The sequence below is a fragment of the Carassius carassius genome, chromosome 35 (genome assembly GCF_963082965.1).
Source record: "Carassius carassius chromosome 35, fCarCar2.1, whole genome shotgun sequence".
NCBI lineage: Eukaryota > Metazoa > Chordata > Actinopteri > Cypriniformes > Cyprinidae > Carassius > Carassius carassius.
In genome coordinates this window covers 22721169-22740813 of record NC_081789.1, presented here as the reverse complement: position 1 = coordinate 22740813, position 19645 = coordinate 22721169, and the positions used below count along the sequence as shown (strand labels likewise).

The 19645-nt window shown below is 35.6% G+C and overlaps 1 protein-coding gene across 2 annotated transcripts in view; it reads left to right on the top strand.

The window, feature by feature from the left end:
* LOC132116250 (matrix metalloproteinase-16-like) overlaps positions 1-18956 on the top strand; it is a 77427-nt gene extending 58471 nt beyond the window's left edge. For both annotated transcript variants that reach the window (XM_059524992.1, XM_059524991.1), the window contains 5 exons: positions 719-936; positions 10562-10700; positions 13246-13396; positions 13495-13610; positions 16925-18956. In XM_059524992.1, the coding sequence (XP_059380975.1) occupies positions 719-936; positions 10562-10700; positions 13246-13396; positions 13495-13610; positions 16925-17253 (953 nt within the window). In that variant the 3' untranslated portion in view covers positions 17254-18956. The remainder of the gene's footprint in view (positions 1-718; positions 937-10561; positions 10701-13245; positions 13397-13494; positions 13611-16924) is intronic.
* Positions 18957-19645: the final 689 nt, after the last annotated feature.

Here is a 19645-nt window from a genome sequence, read left to right as displayed (position 1 = left end):
GTGATTTTTTTTTGTAATATAAGATTTATAATAAAAGTACTTTTTTAAATACTTATTGAATGATTTATTTTATATGTCTTTATAAAAGTGACAACAGAAATTTAATAAATTAATATACTAGTGTACAAGGGGTAAGGGGTATTTATACATTTTATATAAACACAATAATCAAACAAATATAAAGTTAGGCTATTTTTTATAATACACGATTTATAATAATAACATTTTTAATATTAATGTAATTATTATTTAATTTATTTATTATTATCATTTTTTTTATTTCAATACTTATTGAATTATTTATTTTATATGTCTTGATATAAAAGCGTCCACAGAAATAAAAAAAAAATAGTACAATGGTTTAGGGGCATTTCTATGCAATGCATTTAGCCTCTAAAACCCCTTTAAGATTGCTTTTATAAAATATAATAAAACCGCATCATGATAAAACACAATATTTAAAGAATCATTAAATGTATTATTCCTAAAAATGTATTATTCCGGAAAGTAGTGTAGTGCATTAGCTTAAATGTAGGCTGTTTACTATTGTAAAGCTAATGGCACATAAATATTGAATTTAGACTGAATTATGCGACAAGATTTTGCCATTTATGAGGAGGTTTTTGATTACAACCACCTTAATTGTGATGAACATAAATCACTAAAAACTGGAAAACATTTAGTGTTTGAAAACCCTTATCTCTCTCCCTCTCTTCAGGACCTCCAGATAAACTTACCCAGCCCACGAGACCCCTACCAACGATCCCACCAGCCCGCTCGCACCCTCCCGCAGATCCACGCAAAAACGACAGGCAGACGCGACCCCCACGAATACCGACCGGCGACAAACCAGTGCACCCCAACGCCAAGCCAGACATCTGTGACGGAGACTTCAACACGCTAGCCATCCTCAGGAGAGAGATGTTTGTTTTCAAGGTAAGCCAACGAATGAGGCATTCAGTGCCTGTCAGAAATACACAAAACAAACAGATTCAAATGTCTTAATTACAATATGAAACAAGCTCATTTCAAACGTATGGTCTCATAACTGCCACTTCAATGCTGTATTTAGAGCGCTGGCAGCTTCAGCTGACAAAGACACACACACACACACACACGTGGCGGCCGCAGGAAGCGTTTCAGCCAGCGTTACGCCTCCCTGTGTGTGGGTGTTTTCTCTTTGTTCCCTCAGCGCTTGTACTAAAGGAAAGTGGCCTATTAGTCAAAGCCAATGAGCATTTCTTTGCTCGCTGAACCTGAGAGATGCCTTCAATGAGTCCATAACCCTCCAGTGTGATAGTTGAGTGTATCAGGATAGCTGAGTGTTAGCAATCACTGTATGGATGGCAGGGTGCGGATTATAGAGCTCTGACCCTGCTAATGAAAGCTTCAACCTCACCAGTGAGAGAAAGATAAAGGGAGGCTCATGGAAGGAAGATAATCTACACTGTTTAGTTCTACTTAGGAAACAGCCGTTTTGTGTAATGTTGTGTAATATTATGTAATCAAAAGTTAATCAGAATGCACATGGTGCCAAATATATGCTTACATACAAAAGTAGCCATAGCAACAGAAGGCTTCTTAAGTGTTTTTCACAAGGATCAGTATTGAAGTACATTGACAAAGCATTAGTGTTATTATTATTGGTCTACTGTTAGATTTTCATCTCCTATGCATCTTTAAAATTTCACAAGTAGCGCAAATATTACTTTAAAATACATACATAGAGGTGCATCTCAATAAATTAGAATGTCTTGGAAAAGTTCATTTATTTCAGTAATTCAACTCAAATTGTGAAACTCGTGTACAAACCCAATTCCAAAAAAGTTGGGACACTGTACAAATTGTGAGTAAAAAAGGAATGGAATAATTTACAAATCTCATAAACTTCACTCAGGAATACTTCCAGAAAACATTGCCGGTGGACACAATCCACCGTGCCATATCTAAACATGATCCAGAAGTGCAGGTGTTTTCTCTGGGCCAAGGCTCATTTAAAATGGACTGTGGCGAAGTGGAAAACTGTTCTGTGGTCGGACAAATAAAAATTTGAGGTTCTTTTTGGAAAAACTCATCCGGACTAAAGAGGACAAGGACAATCCAAGTTGTTATCAGCGCTCAGTTCAGAAGCCTGCATCTCTGATGGTATGGGGTTGCATGAGTGTGTGTGGCATGGGCACATATCTTACACATCTGGAAAGGTACCATCAATGCTGAAAGGTATATCCAAGTTCTAGAACAACACATGCTCCCATCCAGACATCGTCTCTTTCAGGGAAGACCTTGCATTTTCCAACATGACAATGCCACTCCACATACCACATCATTTACAACAGCATGGCTGCATAGAAGAAGGATCCGGGTACTGAAATGGCCAGCCTGCAGTCCAGATCTTTCACCCATAGAAAACATTTAGTGCATCATAAAGAGGAAGATGTGACAAAGACCTAAGACAGTTGAGCAACTAGAAGCCTGTATTAGACAAGAATGGGACAACATTCCTATTCCTAAACTTGAGCAACTTGTCTACTCAGTCCCCAGACGTTTGCAGACTGTTATAAAAAGAAGAGGGGATGCCACACAGTGGTAAACATGGCCTTGTCCTAATTTTTTTGAGATGTGTTAATGCCATGAAATTTGAAATCAACTTATTTTTCCCTTAAAATGATACATTTTCTCAGTTTAAACATTTGATATGTCATCTATGTTGTATTCTGAATAAAATATTGAAATTTGAAACTTCCACATCATTGCATTCTGTTTTTATTCACAATTTGTACAGTGTCCCAACTTTTTGGGAATGGGGTTTGTATTTAATAAATTAAATGCGCATAGACGGAAGTAGTTTAAGTCTTTGGTTCTTTTAATTGTGATGATTTTGGCTCACATTTAACAAAAACCAACAATCTCAACAAATTAGAATATTATGACATGCCAATCAGCTAATCAACTTTCCTGAGCCTTCAAAATGGTATCTCAGTTTGGATCACCAGGCTACACAATCATGGGGAAGAATGCTGATCTGACAGTTGTCCAGAAGACAATCATTGACACCCTTCACAAGGAGGGTAAGCCACAAATATTAATTGCCAAAGAAGCTGGCTGTTCACAGAGTGCTGTATTCAAGCATGTTAACAGAAAGTTGAGTGGAAGGAAAAAGTGTGGAAGAAAAAGATGCACAACCAACCGAGGGAACCGCAGCCTTATGAGGATTGTCAAGCAAAATCGATTCAAGAATTTGAGTGAACTTCACAAGGAATGGAGTGAGGCTGGAGTCAAGGCATCAAGAGCCACTACACACAGACGTGTCAAGGAATTTGGCTACATTTGTAGTATTTCTCTTGTTAAGCCACTCCTAAACCACAGACAATGTCAGAGGTGTCTTACCTGGGCTAAGGAGAAGAAGAACTCTTCTGTTGCCACTGTTGCCCAGTGGTCCAAAGTCCTCTTTCAGATGAGAGCAAGTTTTGCATTTCATTTGGAAACCAAGGTCCTAGAGTCTGGAGGAAGGCTGGAGAAGCTCATAGCCCAAGTTGCTTGAAGTCCAGTGTTAAGTTTCCACAGTCTGTGATGATTTGGGGTGCAATGTCATCTGCTGGTGTTGGTCCATTGTGTTTTTTGAAAACCAAAGTCACTGCACCTGTTTACCAAGGAATTTTGGAGCACTTCATGCTTCCTTCTGCTGGTCAGCTTTTTGAAGATGCTGATTTCATTTTACAGCAGGATTTGGCACCTGCCCACACTGCCAAAAGCACCAAAAGTTGATTAAATGACGATGATGTTGGTGTGCTTGACTGGCCAGCAAACTCACCAGACCTGAACCCCATAGAGAATTTATGGGATATTTTCAAGAGGAAAATGAGAAACAAAAGACAAAAAATTGCAAAGGAGCGAAAGGCCACTGTCAAAGAAACCTGGGCTTCCATACCACCTTAGCAGTGCCACAAACTGATCACCTCCATGCCACGCCGAATTGAGGCAGCAATTAAAGCAAAAGGAGCCCCTACCAAGTATTGAGTACATGTAGAGTAAATGAACATACTTTCCAGAAGGTCAACAATTCACTTATGAAGTATTCTAATTTGTTTGGAATTGGTGGGTTTTTGTTAAATGCAAGCCAAAATCATCACAATTAAAAGAACCAAAGACTTAAATAACTTCATTTTATGTGCATTGAATTTATTTAATACATAAGTTTCACAATTTCAGTTGAATTACTGAAATACAGGAACTTTTCCATGACATTCTAATTTATTGAGATGCACCTGTATATATGCACTATACTGAAAGTTTGGGGTCAGTATATATGTGTGTATGTATATATATATATATATATATATATATATATATATATATATATATATATATATATATATATATATATACTGATACCTTTTATCAAGTAATTGCAGTCTTGGTGAAATTAAGTGATTTTTTATTTATTTATTTATTTTTTGTAATATATATATACTAAAATATAAATAAAATATAATGCATGAAAAAGTTATAAATATAAAAAAAAAATTTAGCTCATGTTCTCATTATGTTTTCAAAGAGGTGATGATGACTACAAAATCCATGACTTAATAAATAAATAAATAAATTATGGCAAGTGCACCATTTGAAAGAAGTTGATGTCCACTAACTGCACAAGGGGCACCCATAGAGGTTTGCTGGTGAATGTCAACAGATTAACAATGGAAACTCTTCTAAAAAAGTATCGTTTGCTTACTTATGAATATCCTATTTATTCAGATGTATATGAATAAAGACTGGGTCCAGTAGTTGTGATCTGAGTGTGTTTGTGAAGCAGATCTTACATCTCTGAAGGCTGCAGCACAGATTTACTTTGCTCTCACTTTACACACAGCCAGTGTTTTCTGTATATTTTTCTCTGTGTAAAAATAGATGGAATTCATTTGTCAGAATGTGTCTTTTTTTCTGAATTCACCAAACTCATGCTGACGTGTAGATATATTCCACATGAAGGAGGTTTTTGTTGGGCTCTAATCTTGTCATTTGGTCTCCACTCCCAGTTTCACGGCAGACGCCTCTGGGAAAACAAAATCTATCATGAATGCTGTTACATTTCCTCACTTACCCGCTCAGTCGCTCGCTCTCTCGCATGCTGTAAACTGGAGTAGTCTATCATCACAGCTAGACAATAACACAAACATACTTCTGTGCAGTAAAATGCTTAAAGTCTGCCATCTAAGCTCAGAAGCGTATCCACAGTAATATCAGTGTCAGATCCTCACACTGGCAGCTCACGGTTATGGATGGGAAACCTGTGACTGTTTATTCATGTTAGTCATCCAATTTTTTCTTTTAGACTGGTCATAACTTTAAGTCAGTTACATAGAGATGTAGACAGGTCTATTTTAAATCTGAGAAGTTGACATTGTGGCTAAGTTTATGCAACTGGCAACTGATTGGCTGAGAGACGAGGATAGAGATAATATAGTCATCTGCAGACAACCAATCACTGCAGACAACCAACCAATTACTCAGAGGGACCATTAGGGAAAGTTTGATTTGAGAACAGAAACTTCCAGGCACTTAAAAATATAATTAGTAGGACTGTCAATCATGTGAAAAACAATCAAGTTAATTACAAGATATGCTGATTAATAATCGCATTTATTTGCATATCATTATTTGCTGAGACAAGCCAAATGATAATGACACAAATTCACTATTTTGACAATTAAATATCTGCAAATAATAAACATTTGTTTAGTTTCTATACTATTAAATATATAACTGACCTACATATCAACTAGATTATATATTTTACAATACTTGATTAATGTATGAATAAATTAATATATAAAAAATTTAGTGATGCCAAACAATTAAAGTCACCATGAAATAAAAATGTACAATTCTTATTTTTTAATGGAATACTCTGTAGTGTTTATTATAAATAATTTATCTGTGCACTTCATTATTATAATTTTTTTAATTCATGTGCCCTCGTAATCTTTAATTAAAAACAATAACCTTCCCTCCCCCTCAAAACGACTCCTCTACTCTTCAGGTCACGAGCTTGGCGCGAGGGCGGAGCTATGGGCGTGAGGGGTAAACGCTGGGACAAACGACTGGGGGGAAAGCACTGACACCAGTCATGATGGAGTATGTTACCCTTAAACAATGAAAAGATATTAGGATATAACGACAACATCACTCTTAGGACATCGCAAACTATTTTTATTTTCATGAATATGACGTAACCTGACGGAGAACGTGCTCAGTCATTCAGGCAGTCTCTAGCTGGGTTTCCATCACCCTGCTTTTATGCGCATTTTGAAGTATTGCATCAGAATCGAGTGATGGAAATGCTGAATTTAGATTAAAAATACCTTAATTTGCAAAAAAGTTTTACACTCGCTTCTCTCTCTCGCACGCTCAGTTATTCAGGCATTCTCTTTCTCTCTTTCTCTGTCTCGCGATGTTTGTAGGTACATTCTCTTCAGCTGTAAATAAAAGCATGCTTTGTTTTCTATCATTTCTCCAGTAATATAAACAGTCAGTTCCCTCCTCACTCCCTCCCTCTCTCTCTCTCTCTCTCTATAGTAAGTAAGTATGTGTGTCTGAAGTGTAAGAGAGTGTGTCTCACTCACTCACTCAACTGACTGGCCGTCTCCTGAGTGCTGCTGTTTGATGCGGTTTAAGTCTGTGCCCAGTGACAGATCTCTTCCGTCCAGTCCTGTGAGGAGAGTTTCACAGTCCAGTGAGGGATCTGTAGACTGTGAAACAGAGAGCTAGAGGCCGATCTCCCAGCAGTGAGCTCTCAAGCTGCCCAGCACCACACTGCTCGCACTGCTTTCATCTTTCCAGTGCATCTCCCCGCACACATCCCTGTGTTCAGTACTGGCTGGCTGATACACTGTGATACAGACTAAACCTCTGGATCTGGATCTGAGCTCTCATAACTTACTGCTTCGTCCTGCAAAATCAAACATTAGTGAAAGCAAATCAAATTTCATTGATCTGAATTAATCTGAATTAATCTGAATTAATCGATATGTAGCTGTATGGCTGAGAAATATGAGAAACTGAGAGATTTTACCTCCATTTCAATTTCTCTTTTTCCTTAATGATTCCATTAACAATTAATAACCCTTAAATAAATATATATACACATATTTAAACAGGAAATATGACATTTTAAACAACCACATACTGTATAGAAGCTTTTATAAGCTCATTAAATGGCATCAGAAGAAGTTGTGAAGATCCTAATCAGTGAACATCATGTGCTTCAATTACTTTAATCCTAACGCTGCTTCCTGTACGATAACATTATTTTTAACATTTCACTCCTATGTGTTACACAGCTAAATTAAAGATATTTTAAACTGAAGACAGTCCAACTTGTACCAGAAAATGTTCTCTCTAAGAGTGACTGTTCCAAAAAAAAAAAAAAAAAATGCGGTACAGAGGGTCACATAAGACACTCTTTCTTACAGAATGAAGCAGAATACATTTTTGCTCTGTGGCCTATTTTTTAAGCTCCAAGATTTGTGCATCCCCACACCACCACCTTTGTAACACAAGCATCCTGCATTTTAAGGTCTTGCAGAGATTATATAGATAACAGACAAAAGGTGAATTTATCATTAAGTTGATTTTATTGGTACTGAGTAACAAGAATTATAGCAAATAATTTGGGCAGCCCTAAATTGTTGTGAATATAAATATAAATATATATACACATATATACACACACACACACTCACTCATATCACACACCTGGTCAATAGGTTTTGAAATAATAATCATTTGAATTTTTCTTGAAAAAAGTCACACCGAGGCTGCATTTATTTAATCGTAAAATGTAAAATTGATAAATTAAATTGTAATAATATTTCCCAATTTTATGTAACAGTTTTTTATTTAAATATATATTTAAAATAAAACTTATTTCGGTGATGTAAAGCTGAATTTACACAAGCCATTACTCCAGTTTGATCAAAAATCACAATTGGTGCACAATTATTATTGGTTCACAAATATTAATTATGGTCCTTTTTATTAAATGATTATTGTCTATAGTTTTAAGATAACTTAAATCTTAAATAAATAGAATTATATTAATAGTAAATTAAAAAGTAAGGTGTGCTGAAGCTCTTCTGTCAGGCAAATGCAGATGAATGTGGTGCATCTACTAGCTGTGCAAAGGTCACTGTTGTGTGTGTGGGCTTCCCTGTGATTAAAGAGTGGCAGGCAATCTGTTTGTCTTTCTCTGGTTTTGTGATAGAAGAGGCTGGTAAGAGAAGAATGAGGAGGCGGAGGAGTGTGTATAAAAGTGAAGAAAACCAGCCACAATACTGGAGTGTTGTTTTTGCATTGTTATGCAGTTGCTAAGGTGTTCTGAGTGTTTTTTAGTATGTTGCTAGGTAACTGCTCACAGGACCCAATCAAATTTGAGGTATTATTTAAGTGAGTATGTTACAAGTAATACAAAAGTGAATTCTACTGTACAAGTATTACTGATGTCAGACTTAGCAAACACTACTAATAAACAAAATAGCTGTGCTCTGTTTGATACATTTTTAGCTACAGTGAGGAACAAGAGGAATCAAAGTAGTGGTGCAAAATCTGAGGAGTGAAGTCTCTATATTCGAGTACAAAATGCTGTCAGCGAGGAGCAGGCTGAAGAAGTGTCATCTGAGCGCCTTACTGCAGGATAAAATAGAAGACATCTTCAGTTTTAGAGATACTGATGGTCAGATTACATTCTATTCAATTTGCAATATAAGATTAGTCAGGAGAAGCAAATGTGTGCTTGAAGAATAATGGAGTTGTCATCTTTGAGCCATATGTTATGCTCAAACTTGCTGTTAAGTTGCATTCTGAGAGATTCAGTCCTGATGAAACGGACTTTCAGTGCACAGCAATTTCTCTCAGAATTGCATATAAACGAGATGTGTTTCTGGATGCTGATTGGTCGATGTCATGTTCCAGCTGTGCTACACTGCACAATATAATTATGTTCGACAGAAGAAAAAAAAGTCAAAGAATGAACAAATAGAGACTGCTTGACAGAAAATGCTACTTCTTTATCCATTTTATTTCATTTATTTGAATCCATTTATTTTTGTTTATCCATTTAAAATAATAATATTATAAATACATTATTTTTATTTTATATTTAAATAAATATTTTTATTGCTTTCAAATCACTTAACTGAAATTACTGTAATTGCATCCGGAATAAATTTATAATAAATATTCATATATATATTTACATATATATATATATATATATATATATATATACATATATATATAAATTATATAAACATTATATAAACATTAATCAGTATATTAATCGCTCTGATAGCACTGCATATTTTAATAATAATTATTATTATACAAGCAAATGTACATTAGATATAAAAAATTTTTAATTATGCACAAACATGAGAACTATTCTGAGAATCTCATTAAAACTTTTTTTATGACATTAACAAGGTTGTTTAATTACCAAGGTATATTATTGTAACTTATTAGGTCTTATCAACTAATAATCCTGCACAAACGTTGTTATTTAGTTAAACTATTAATAATAATAATAATAATTATTATTTTTTTTTTATTTTTTATTATTGAATGTATTTAATATTGAATTATTATTTATACAAAACTTAGTTTATATTATTGAATAATATTCTTTATAAAATATAATGAAAATATATTAATTATATTAGTAAAAATATATTTAATTTAAATATATATAGCAATGTTATTTTAGAAAATATTTATGTTCAGAATTTGGAAAAAAAAAGTCATACAGGTTTGGAATGATTAGAGATTAAATATCACATATATTTATTATTTTTTTATTATATTGAAATTATTAAAATGTAAATATTAACATTTTAATGATTTAATATATATTATTTCTTGTATGTTCATATAGTTTAAATTATTATAAATAATACAATTTAAAATGTTATATCATCCCATCATCCTCTTCAGTAGCACAAGCATGATAAAAAACACACAGATAAACATCAGTTACACACTTAATGTGCATCCTTTGCTCTTCAATATGACTAAAAAGCCTCCAGCGTCTACCGAGAACCATGAAAGAGAGAAAGAAATACATTAAATTTCCATGTGGCTATTTTATACATTTTGATTTCTGGACTCATAGCAGCTGCCCAGGAGGGAACATTTGTTACGGCAGCCACAGAGCGATGTCTGTTTTACCACTAATGTTTAAACAAGCTTGGAGACATCACAGCAGTGGCATCAAAGCTGTAGATGTGTGACGTGGGATCCAGAGCTGGAAGTGAGAGCAGCTGCGGCCAAACAGCAGGTGAAGGCCAGGACTATTCCCGTTTGGGTTTGAGTTATTTATAAAATATACTTTTTTGGGCCTAAACACAATGACTTGTAAACAACAGAATAGCTGCTTTCAAGGCTTAACTTCTAAAGCTTTGAATTGACCACTATGTGCTTCAAGAAACAACATGCAAAGCCTTATGGGATATCTGACATGTACCATTCAGCTAAGGTTTTTTTCTTCCTGTGTCTTCTCTCTATGAAGGACCACTGGTTTTGGAGGGTCAGAGATAATACTGTGATGCCCGGTTACCCCATGCTCATCAATGTCTTCTGGAGAGGTCTGCCACCCAAGATCGACGCCGTCTATGAGAACAGCAAGGGCAAATTTGTGTTCTTCAAAGGTAAGATTTCTAGATCAGATTGCTGTCCCTCAGCGCAGGGAAAGCTGAAGTACTGTACTTTCATACTGCACGTGTAACTGAGGAAAACAGTCCATTTCAGTATAATCATGTAGAAAACACCAGACCTGAATATATAGAGCTATATTATTCCCAAGGGGGAGGAAGAGAGGAAGATTGTGTGTTTGTGTGTTTGTGTGTGTGTGTGTGTGTGTGTGTGTGTGTGTGTGTGTGTGTGTGTGTGTGAGAGAGAGAGAGAGAGAGAGAGAGAGAAAGAGAGAGAGAGTTGAAAAATGCTAAAGAGGAAAAGATGAGGCTGATACAAATGAGATAATGACAAACACACACACACACACACACACCTACACAAACACAGCAGTTTTCCACACGCTTTTGTTCCTCGAAAACTAGATGAATGGTCTCCCGCATTCAGAGAGCCTAATCAACCTCTTTAGCCCACCGTGCCTGTCATGTTTTTATCATTATTTATTTGCCTGAATACCGTACATCTCTAGCATCAGATCAGAGCGCAAGAGGAAAGAGGGATGATTGAATCATGGATGCATGGAACAATTACATGTTGTTTCCATCTATCGGTGTGTGATTGTGTACTTTGTGCATTAAATTTACCTTAGATTGTTAATCTTTAAGTAAATCCTTAAACTGTGAGAAATAAAATCTAAATTAATTATTGATTTTGTATTCTTAGGCAGAAATGGGCTTCAATAGTTGACATACAATATAGTAAGGAGTATAACAAATATAATAAACTACATATATGAACAATTTAATTAACAAAAGCAAAAAAGGACTCTAACACTAGATTGCTTGATAAAAAAGTAAAAAGTAAAATAACTATGAATGAATGTGAAAAAAAACTTTTTTTTTTTTTTGATGAGAAATGTTTGAAATCACACCAAGCTCATTATGATTGAGCTTATAAACTCATCACATTTGTGATTTTCTTCCCATGGGCTCGTATACAGTGTGTGTGGTCCATGTGGAAGCAAATAAACACTTTTTTTTCTCACACTCATTGCCTGTGGAAAGCAGCACAGAGTGAGGATCACTTACACTGACCTCTGAGCAGTTAAGTAGGTCAGAAAGCATGGCCAAATCTGGACGTTTAAATGTGTTGTTCCGGATAACGTTGACCTCCAGCTAACATTTACAATAAAACCATCCTGCAATTTCACTTTCACAAACACTCGTACAATGACTGAAAAAAAAAAAACACAGACATTAATGAGCAAACGCACACACACTAGGTTCCAGGGGTCTGCAGAGTTCTCTCTCGCACTCTTCGGCCGTGACCCCGCTGAGAGGGCCATGAGAAAGACACAGGTGACGTGACAGGCATTTCCTCTTCCAGAGGAAGAATGACGGACCTGTCCTATTCTGACCCCTCAGACTTCAAACAAACACGGCCCGCTGCGCCCCTGCTCTCTTAAAGCACACTGACATTTTAAATTGAAGGCATTAACAAGTCAGGTCTGAGTAACAGAGGTGGACGCGCGGCCGAAGGCCTGCTCACGGTAATTAAAGGCAAACAGGAAGTGCCTGAACTGTGAAATTGAATGTTTGGTTTTGCTGACACAGACATTTCTGGAAATGATCAATGTATCAATAACCTCAGTGTCAGATTATCAGTGATTTGAGGCAAGTTTCATATATATAGTATATATATATACTGTATATATATTCTGTACTGTATATGTCCATTGTCCATTTAGAACTTTAATTAATTCTAATATTTAATAATCATTACTGCATTGCACATATAATAATAATAATAATAATAATAATAATAACAATATGGAATAAAAATTATATTAAAATGTAAAACTGTATTCATAAAAAGAAATTCTGCTGCCTTTAATTAAAAAAATTAACATAAAATAATTTGAACTATATATATATATATATATATATATACATATATATATATATATATATATATATATATATATATATATATATACATATATATACATATATATATATATATATATATATATATATATATATATATATATATATATATATATATATATATTACAGACACACACACATATACATATACACAAACATATATATAGTATTTTGTAATATGTACCATATATAATTAGAATAACATTTAATAATACTTGTATATTTTATAACATACTTAAGAAAATAACAAAATACAGTATAATCAATCAAGGCATATTTTTTCCTCACCGCCATTCACTAAATGAACACCAACACAATAGCCACAGAAAGAAATCACTATGGCACTGATGACACAGACTTCAGGGAATATACTGGTGGAAAAAAGGCGATTGAAATCATCACAATATATAATCAATAAATTGTCCAAAATCAGCAAACCCTTCAGCGGTATGTGAACCAACACTTGAACAAATTAGCAAGTCATAAAGAATTCATAGATTCCATCATTTACATTTTCCTTCTTTGACTGAGCTGAATGACAGAACGTTCTCAAAATCGACCCTGGGCTGAATACTGTAATCTCCTGATTTCTCCTTTGTTCTTGTGCTGTTTCTAGGCAAGCAGTTCTGGGTGTTCAAGGACACAATGCTACAGCCTGGTTACCCGCAGGACATCTCAATGTTTGGAAACGGCATGCCAGCGCAGAGTATAGAGACAGCCGTCTGGTGGGAGGACGTGGCCAAGACCTACTTCTTCAAAGGAGATAGGTATGTGCACAGCATGCATGTGTGTGTGTGTGTGTGTGTGTGTGCGCGCACGCTCGGCCATGTGTGTGTTTTCACTTTCTCTGTTTATCTATATGCAGGTATTGGAGGTATAACGAAGACTTGAAAATGATAGATCCTGGTTATCCCAAGTCTATCACTGTATGGAAGGGTGTTCCAGATTCTCCGCAAGGAGCGTTTGTGGACAAAGCTAACGGTAATTTTATTATAATAATTTTTTACATTACAATTATTTTATATATATATATATATATATATATATATATATATATACACACACACATTTTTTTCTTTAGGTTTGTTGTTCATTCAGAACATTTATTATTTTTAAAATCTACGTAAACTGACAAACACTGTACTGTAATATTTGTAATATAATTTACTGTCCTTTTTTATTATGTAATCATCCAATCTATTTTAAGCTGTTGGCCATTTTAACAAGGATTTTATGCCTTTTACTTGAAAATGTAATCAAAACTTTAATTATCTACTCACCCTCATGTCGTTTCAAATCCATAAGACTTACTTTCTTCTATTCAGGATGCTTTTGAACTGCAAAAATGACATAAAAGCTATTTGAGCAACGTACCATATGCCAAGTCTTTTAAAATCATACAGTAGATTTGTGTGAGGAACCCACCAATATTAAACATCCCTTCTGCCTTGGCTTTCGTGGGGGCAGTCGTGGCCTAACAGTTAGAGTGTTGGACTTGCAATCCAAGGGTTGCAAGTTCGAGTCTCGGGCTGGTAGGAATTGTAGGTGGGGTGAGTGCATGTACAGCGCTCTCTCCACCCTCAATACCACGACTGAGGTGTCCTTGAGCAAGGCACCGAACCTCCAACTGCTCCCCGGGTGCCACAGCATAAATGGCTGCCCACTGCTCAGGGTGTGTGTTCACAGTGTGTGTGTGTTCACTGCTGTGTGTGTGTGCACTTTGGATGGGTTAAAAGCAGAGCACAAATTCCGAGTATGGGTCACCAGTATGGCTGTATTCACTTTCACTTTCACTTTTTTTTTTCCAATTTGAATGCATAGAAAAACTTGAAATATTGTGCCCAAGTCACATAGACCACTTTTATGGTGACAAAACATTCATTTTAAGCTAGTTGTTAGTGATGTGGTGCTCATGCAGGCGACACGAGTTTGAATCCCGCTTGCAACATTTCCAAACCTCATGTCCTCACCATCTTCCCATAATTTCATGTCGTTTCTCCACTACATTCATAAAAAGAAAAAAGCAACAATTGCAGAGAAAGAATTTGGAACCAACATAAAAAAGGGAAAAACCAACAAAGATTCTAAACATACAAAACTTAAATAAAGACTCGTTAGCAAACTAATTTAAACTACAAACAGATCATGCAGCATCTAAAACCCTCTTGCATTTGACTCTGTATCTTTTCTGTCCATTATGAAGCAGTGTCATTCTCGTTTACACTGGCCTATTTTCATTCTGCACAAGAGCACAGTTCTGATAGGTTGTGTGTTTCGGGGCGAGTGTGAACGTCTCTGGCAGGAGCTCTCGGGGTGGGGACGTCTTGCATGAGTTCAGTCCATAGCTGCAGGCGCACAGGTCGACAGCCACGCACATGCCATCTGTACCCAGCCCTGCTGCCAGGTTTGCTCGTGGACGCAGGCGTTCATCTGAGCGTGAAGGGTGGATTGATATTCCAGGGAAATTGTTTGGCTAACCACACTTTGAAAGTGATTGTGGGCTTTCTTTAGCCCTGTCTCTGCACGTTACCCAAAAGGACTCTGTGGGTGATACAGAGTCGAGAAAATTGACCCTAATTATGTGTCATCATGCCCAGCCGATCATGGGGAGATGGGAAAGTATAGTTTTTTTTTTCTGCACTTTAGTCCTGCAAGTATCGATGTTACGACAACCCATGGTCTTATGATAAGCCTTTCAGATCACACTTTTTAGATCACACTGAAACCCTCTTCCAGTCTGGAATATTTTTTTTTTCAGGATTTAGAATCTATGTTCAACACATTTAGTGGAGAGTGATAGGAAATTAGCAGGGAGATGTGAGATCAAGATTAATCTCAGACTGGAACTTGCATCACCCACATGTGCACCATGGCTTAATGTCAACGCCAGTTGGCCTGGACAACCCAAAAATAGATGACAGGTCTGATGACACTTTGGACAAAACAAAACAAATAAAATTTGTTTGTCACGTTTTTTTGGTCATTTAAAGAAAAACTTTTTAAATGCACTTTTACATATATTTATTATATATACTAAATATGAAAAATGATTTTAAAAAACAAAAAACAAAAAACATAAAACTTTAAATTACATAAAAATAAATATATTTTTAGATTTTGATAACAAATTAAAAATTAATGTATTTTATATTTCATAAAATGATAATGAAGTGACGTGACATTCAGCCAAGTATGGTGACCCATACTCAGAATTCGTGCTCTGCATTTAACCCATACAAAGTGCACACACACCAGGGCAGCGAACACACACACACACACCATGAACACACACCCGGAGCAGTGGGCAGCTATTTATGCTGCGGCACCCAGGAGCAGTTGGGGGTTCAATGCCTTGCTCAAGAGCACCTCAGTCGTGGTATTGCCGGGATTCAAACTCACAACCCTAGGGTTAGGAGTCAAATTCTCTTACCACTAGGCCACGACTTCCCCAATGATCAAAAAATATATAAAATATAATGATATAAAATATAATTGTGAAATTTTAAAACAAAAATCTAAAATACATATTTGTTAATTTTATAATATATTTTATAATGTTAGTTAATATTTTTATTAGTTTTAGTTTTTTTCTGTTCTCATTATAATTTTAATTAGTTTTAGTAATTGTGTAGATGTGTTTGTCATTTTTATATACTTGTTATTTTATATTAACTAATAGGTTAACTAATAGGTTAACCTATTAACTAATAGGTCTTTATAGTTTTTCTGTTCTTATTTTAATTTTAGTTTTAGTATTTTTGCTGTGTGCTTTTGACATTTTTATTAGCTTTTTAAATATGTTTGTATAGTTGTTTATATATATACATTTTTATAGCAGTTTATTTATAGTTATTTTAGTATGTGAAGTTAAACTAAATGAAAATGAGAATGAAAATGAAAAAAAAAATGTTGCCTTGATAGCTACTTTAGCTGATTCAAATTACTGATATAAAAATGTTTTTTTAATTATTATATTTAAGATAAAGTTTTTTTTTCAGATAAAATAATGTTTTATTTCAAATAATAAAAGATTATTTTATCGTTTTTAGTTAATAACCCTGAATCAATTTAAATACTACAAGTGAATTTAGGCATCACTATATTATAATGTACCGAATAAAAAACTGATATTTATTTTGAGGTTTGCTAAAGTCTATACTTAACAAGACTTACTTGTTAGATGACCACAAAAGTATACAAAATGTAAAAAATAGATGGAAACGCACATTTAAAATTAAACATCCAGGTTAAATATGAAAACAACTTACAATGTCTCCTGTGTCTATGCTTTGCAGGTTTCACTTACTTCTACAAGGACAAAGAGTACTGGAAGTTCAACAACCACAGGCTGCGGGTGGAGCCCGGCTACCCTCGCTCTATCCTCAAAGACTTCATGGGATGCGACCTCACGCCCATCGACCCCGACATGCAGCCTACGGAGGACGAGGACGTGGTGATTAAACTGGACAATGAAGCCAGCACGGTCAAAGCCATTGCCATCGTCATTCCCTGCGTCCTGGCGCTCTGCCTGCTGGTGTTGATCTACACCGTCTTTCAGTTCAAGAGGAAGGGGACGCCCCGACACATACTGTACTGCAAACGCTCCATGCAGGAGTGGGTGTGAGTCACACGGCAACAAGACACGGTGGCGTAAACACCCTAAACTTGCGAATTTTGGCTCTCGACTTGCATCTCGCTCAAGGAGAACAGCGGGGGCCTTTGCTTTGATTCCCCCCTCCAGGAGACGAGGGGCGCATTTCCTTCCAAAACTCCCTTCTCTTGTCCCATTGGCCCCAGTGCACCCACTGTAGGACTTGCGGGATTGCAAGAATCCCATGGTGCATTGCACCGTCCAGTGCCACCATTTGTCATGGAAATCGCTGATTGCTATACCTTTAGGTTTTACAAGTGCACGCCGAAAACATGAAAAAATTTACGAAAATGCAGCAGGAGTCGCGTTTTCTTTTACTTTGCGAATTTTAGCTTGACTCCGATCTATTTATTTTTTAACCGAAATATTTACGATTCCCTTTAAAGCATCCCAAACCAAATAAAGACTCCAAAGAGGATCTTTTTTCTTCTTTTTACGATTTTATTATTATTATTATTATTCCCTCCCTGCTCTAAATATTTTGCAGTGATATGTAGTGGGGGAAATTTTGACTGTTGTGGCAGTCTGTCTCAAAAACAGGGGCCAAAATATTCTGCAATATTTTTAATAGCCTTAATTATGGATTGCATTGTTGCTTTTGTTTTCGCTTATTCGTTTGTTTTTGAGCACCGCTTCGTTTGTCCTGTCAGATCGGCAGTGCAGTATTGCTTTGCTCCCTTTGAGATCAATTTGAGACCTCATTTTTGCCAGGGGCCACACTGGAATGGGGCAGGACTCCTTAAACCTCTGCCTAACATATCAGTCAAAACAGAGGGAAGACCAAGCCACTGCAACGACGAATACTTTATCGCGTTTTTTCCGTCTGACGGTAGATTTGCAACGCAAAGGAAGTGCTTGAACCGTTTATCGTGCTTAACGCTCACGTTTGGTCGTGTTTACACAGACAGAGATTTGAGAATTTGTTTCTTCCCTTTTTCCGAAAGGTTGCTGAGACAGAGCATGTCATCTCCTTCGGACTGCCTTGTTTTTAGGTCTGGATGGGATTCGAGAACCTTGTTGTTTGAACTAGAACCACCAGAGCAACTCAGGACAGCGCTTGATTCAAAGTGTATGCAAGCCTTCACATCCAGTCCTGTGTCTTTACTATCAACCGAGAAGAAAATAAAGGATATATCATGTAACGTTTCATCTTTGCTTGTGATCGAAAGTTTCTGCGAATGGATCGGACGTTTTCTTTGTGTTTTTATTTTATTTTATTTTTTTACAGAGTCAGAACTTTCGGTTCAGTTCATGTCTTGCAGTCTGACTCTAGATTGGTCCTTTGCATCGAACGGATGTTTGAACAAAGTTATTTGCTTGCATTAGCATTTTTTACGTTCGTTTTTCTTTCTTTATTTTTTGGTACATTTGAAATCAAATGGTCTCAACCTCAACTTTAAAGTGGTACTTAAAGTGCTAAGCTGTCATCTGGCACGTTTCTTTAGATACAAGAAAAAAACATACATGATCTAAAAAAAAACATATGCGTGTTTCTGGCAAGCGATGTTTGAATGTGTGTCTGTATTGAAGCTAGATTTTTTTCTTTTTTCCATTTTCATTGTTTTAAGAAAAAAAAAGAAAAAAATGGGATATTCTTCAAATTCATGTACTTCATGACTTGGTTTGGGACAAATTGTCCTGACAGACTTAATAAATTAATCAGTATATGATTAAAATGCCTTTTAGCGCTTTGTTCACATTTATGATACACACACAGCATTCACTCTGGGAAAATATAAACATCTACTCTTTCAACTAACACAAATACTATGGTAATAGCATAGTATTTTATTTTGGTAATCATTTAGTACCACACAATATCAAAACACTCAAAATACTCAAAACACTATGGTATTACCATGGTACTGCCACAGTACTTTTCTGCCTTTCTTTCACTTTCAAAATGGTACCATGGTACTATGGTATTTTGGACATTGTATCATGATACTATTATGTTATTTACTATGGTATTTTGGGCATTTAAACATGATACTATTATGTTATCTACTATGGTATTTTGGACATTTTACCATGGTACAAATACCATGGTGTTCTGAACATGGAACTGGGGTATTATGGTATTTTGGACATTTTAACATAATACCATGATACTACTATGGCATTTACTATAGTATTCTGGACATTCAACCACGGTACTACCATGGCACTGAACATTATACCATGGTATTTTGGACATTTTACCATGGAACTGTTAGTAAGGTACATGGTAGCATTATAATACTATGGCATACTATACTATACTATGGCATACTATACTATAATACTATGGTATTTTGGACATTTTACCATGGTAATGGTAAATTGAAAATGTACCATAGCACTACCTATTTTACACATTTTACCA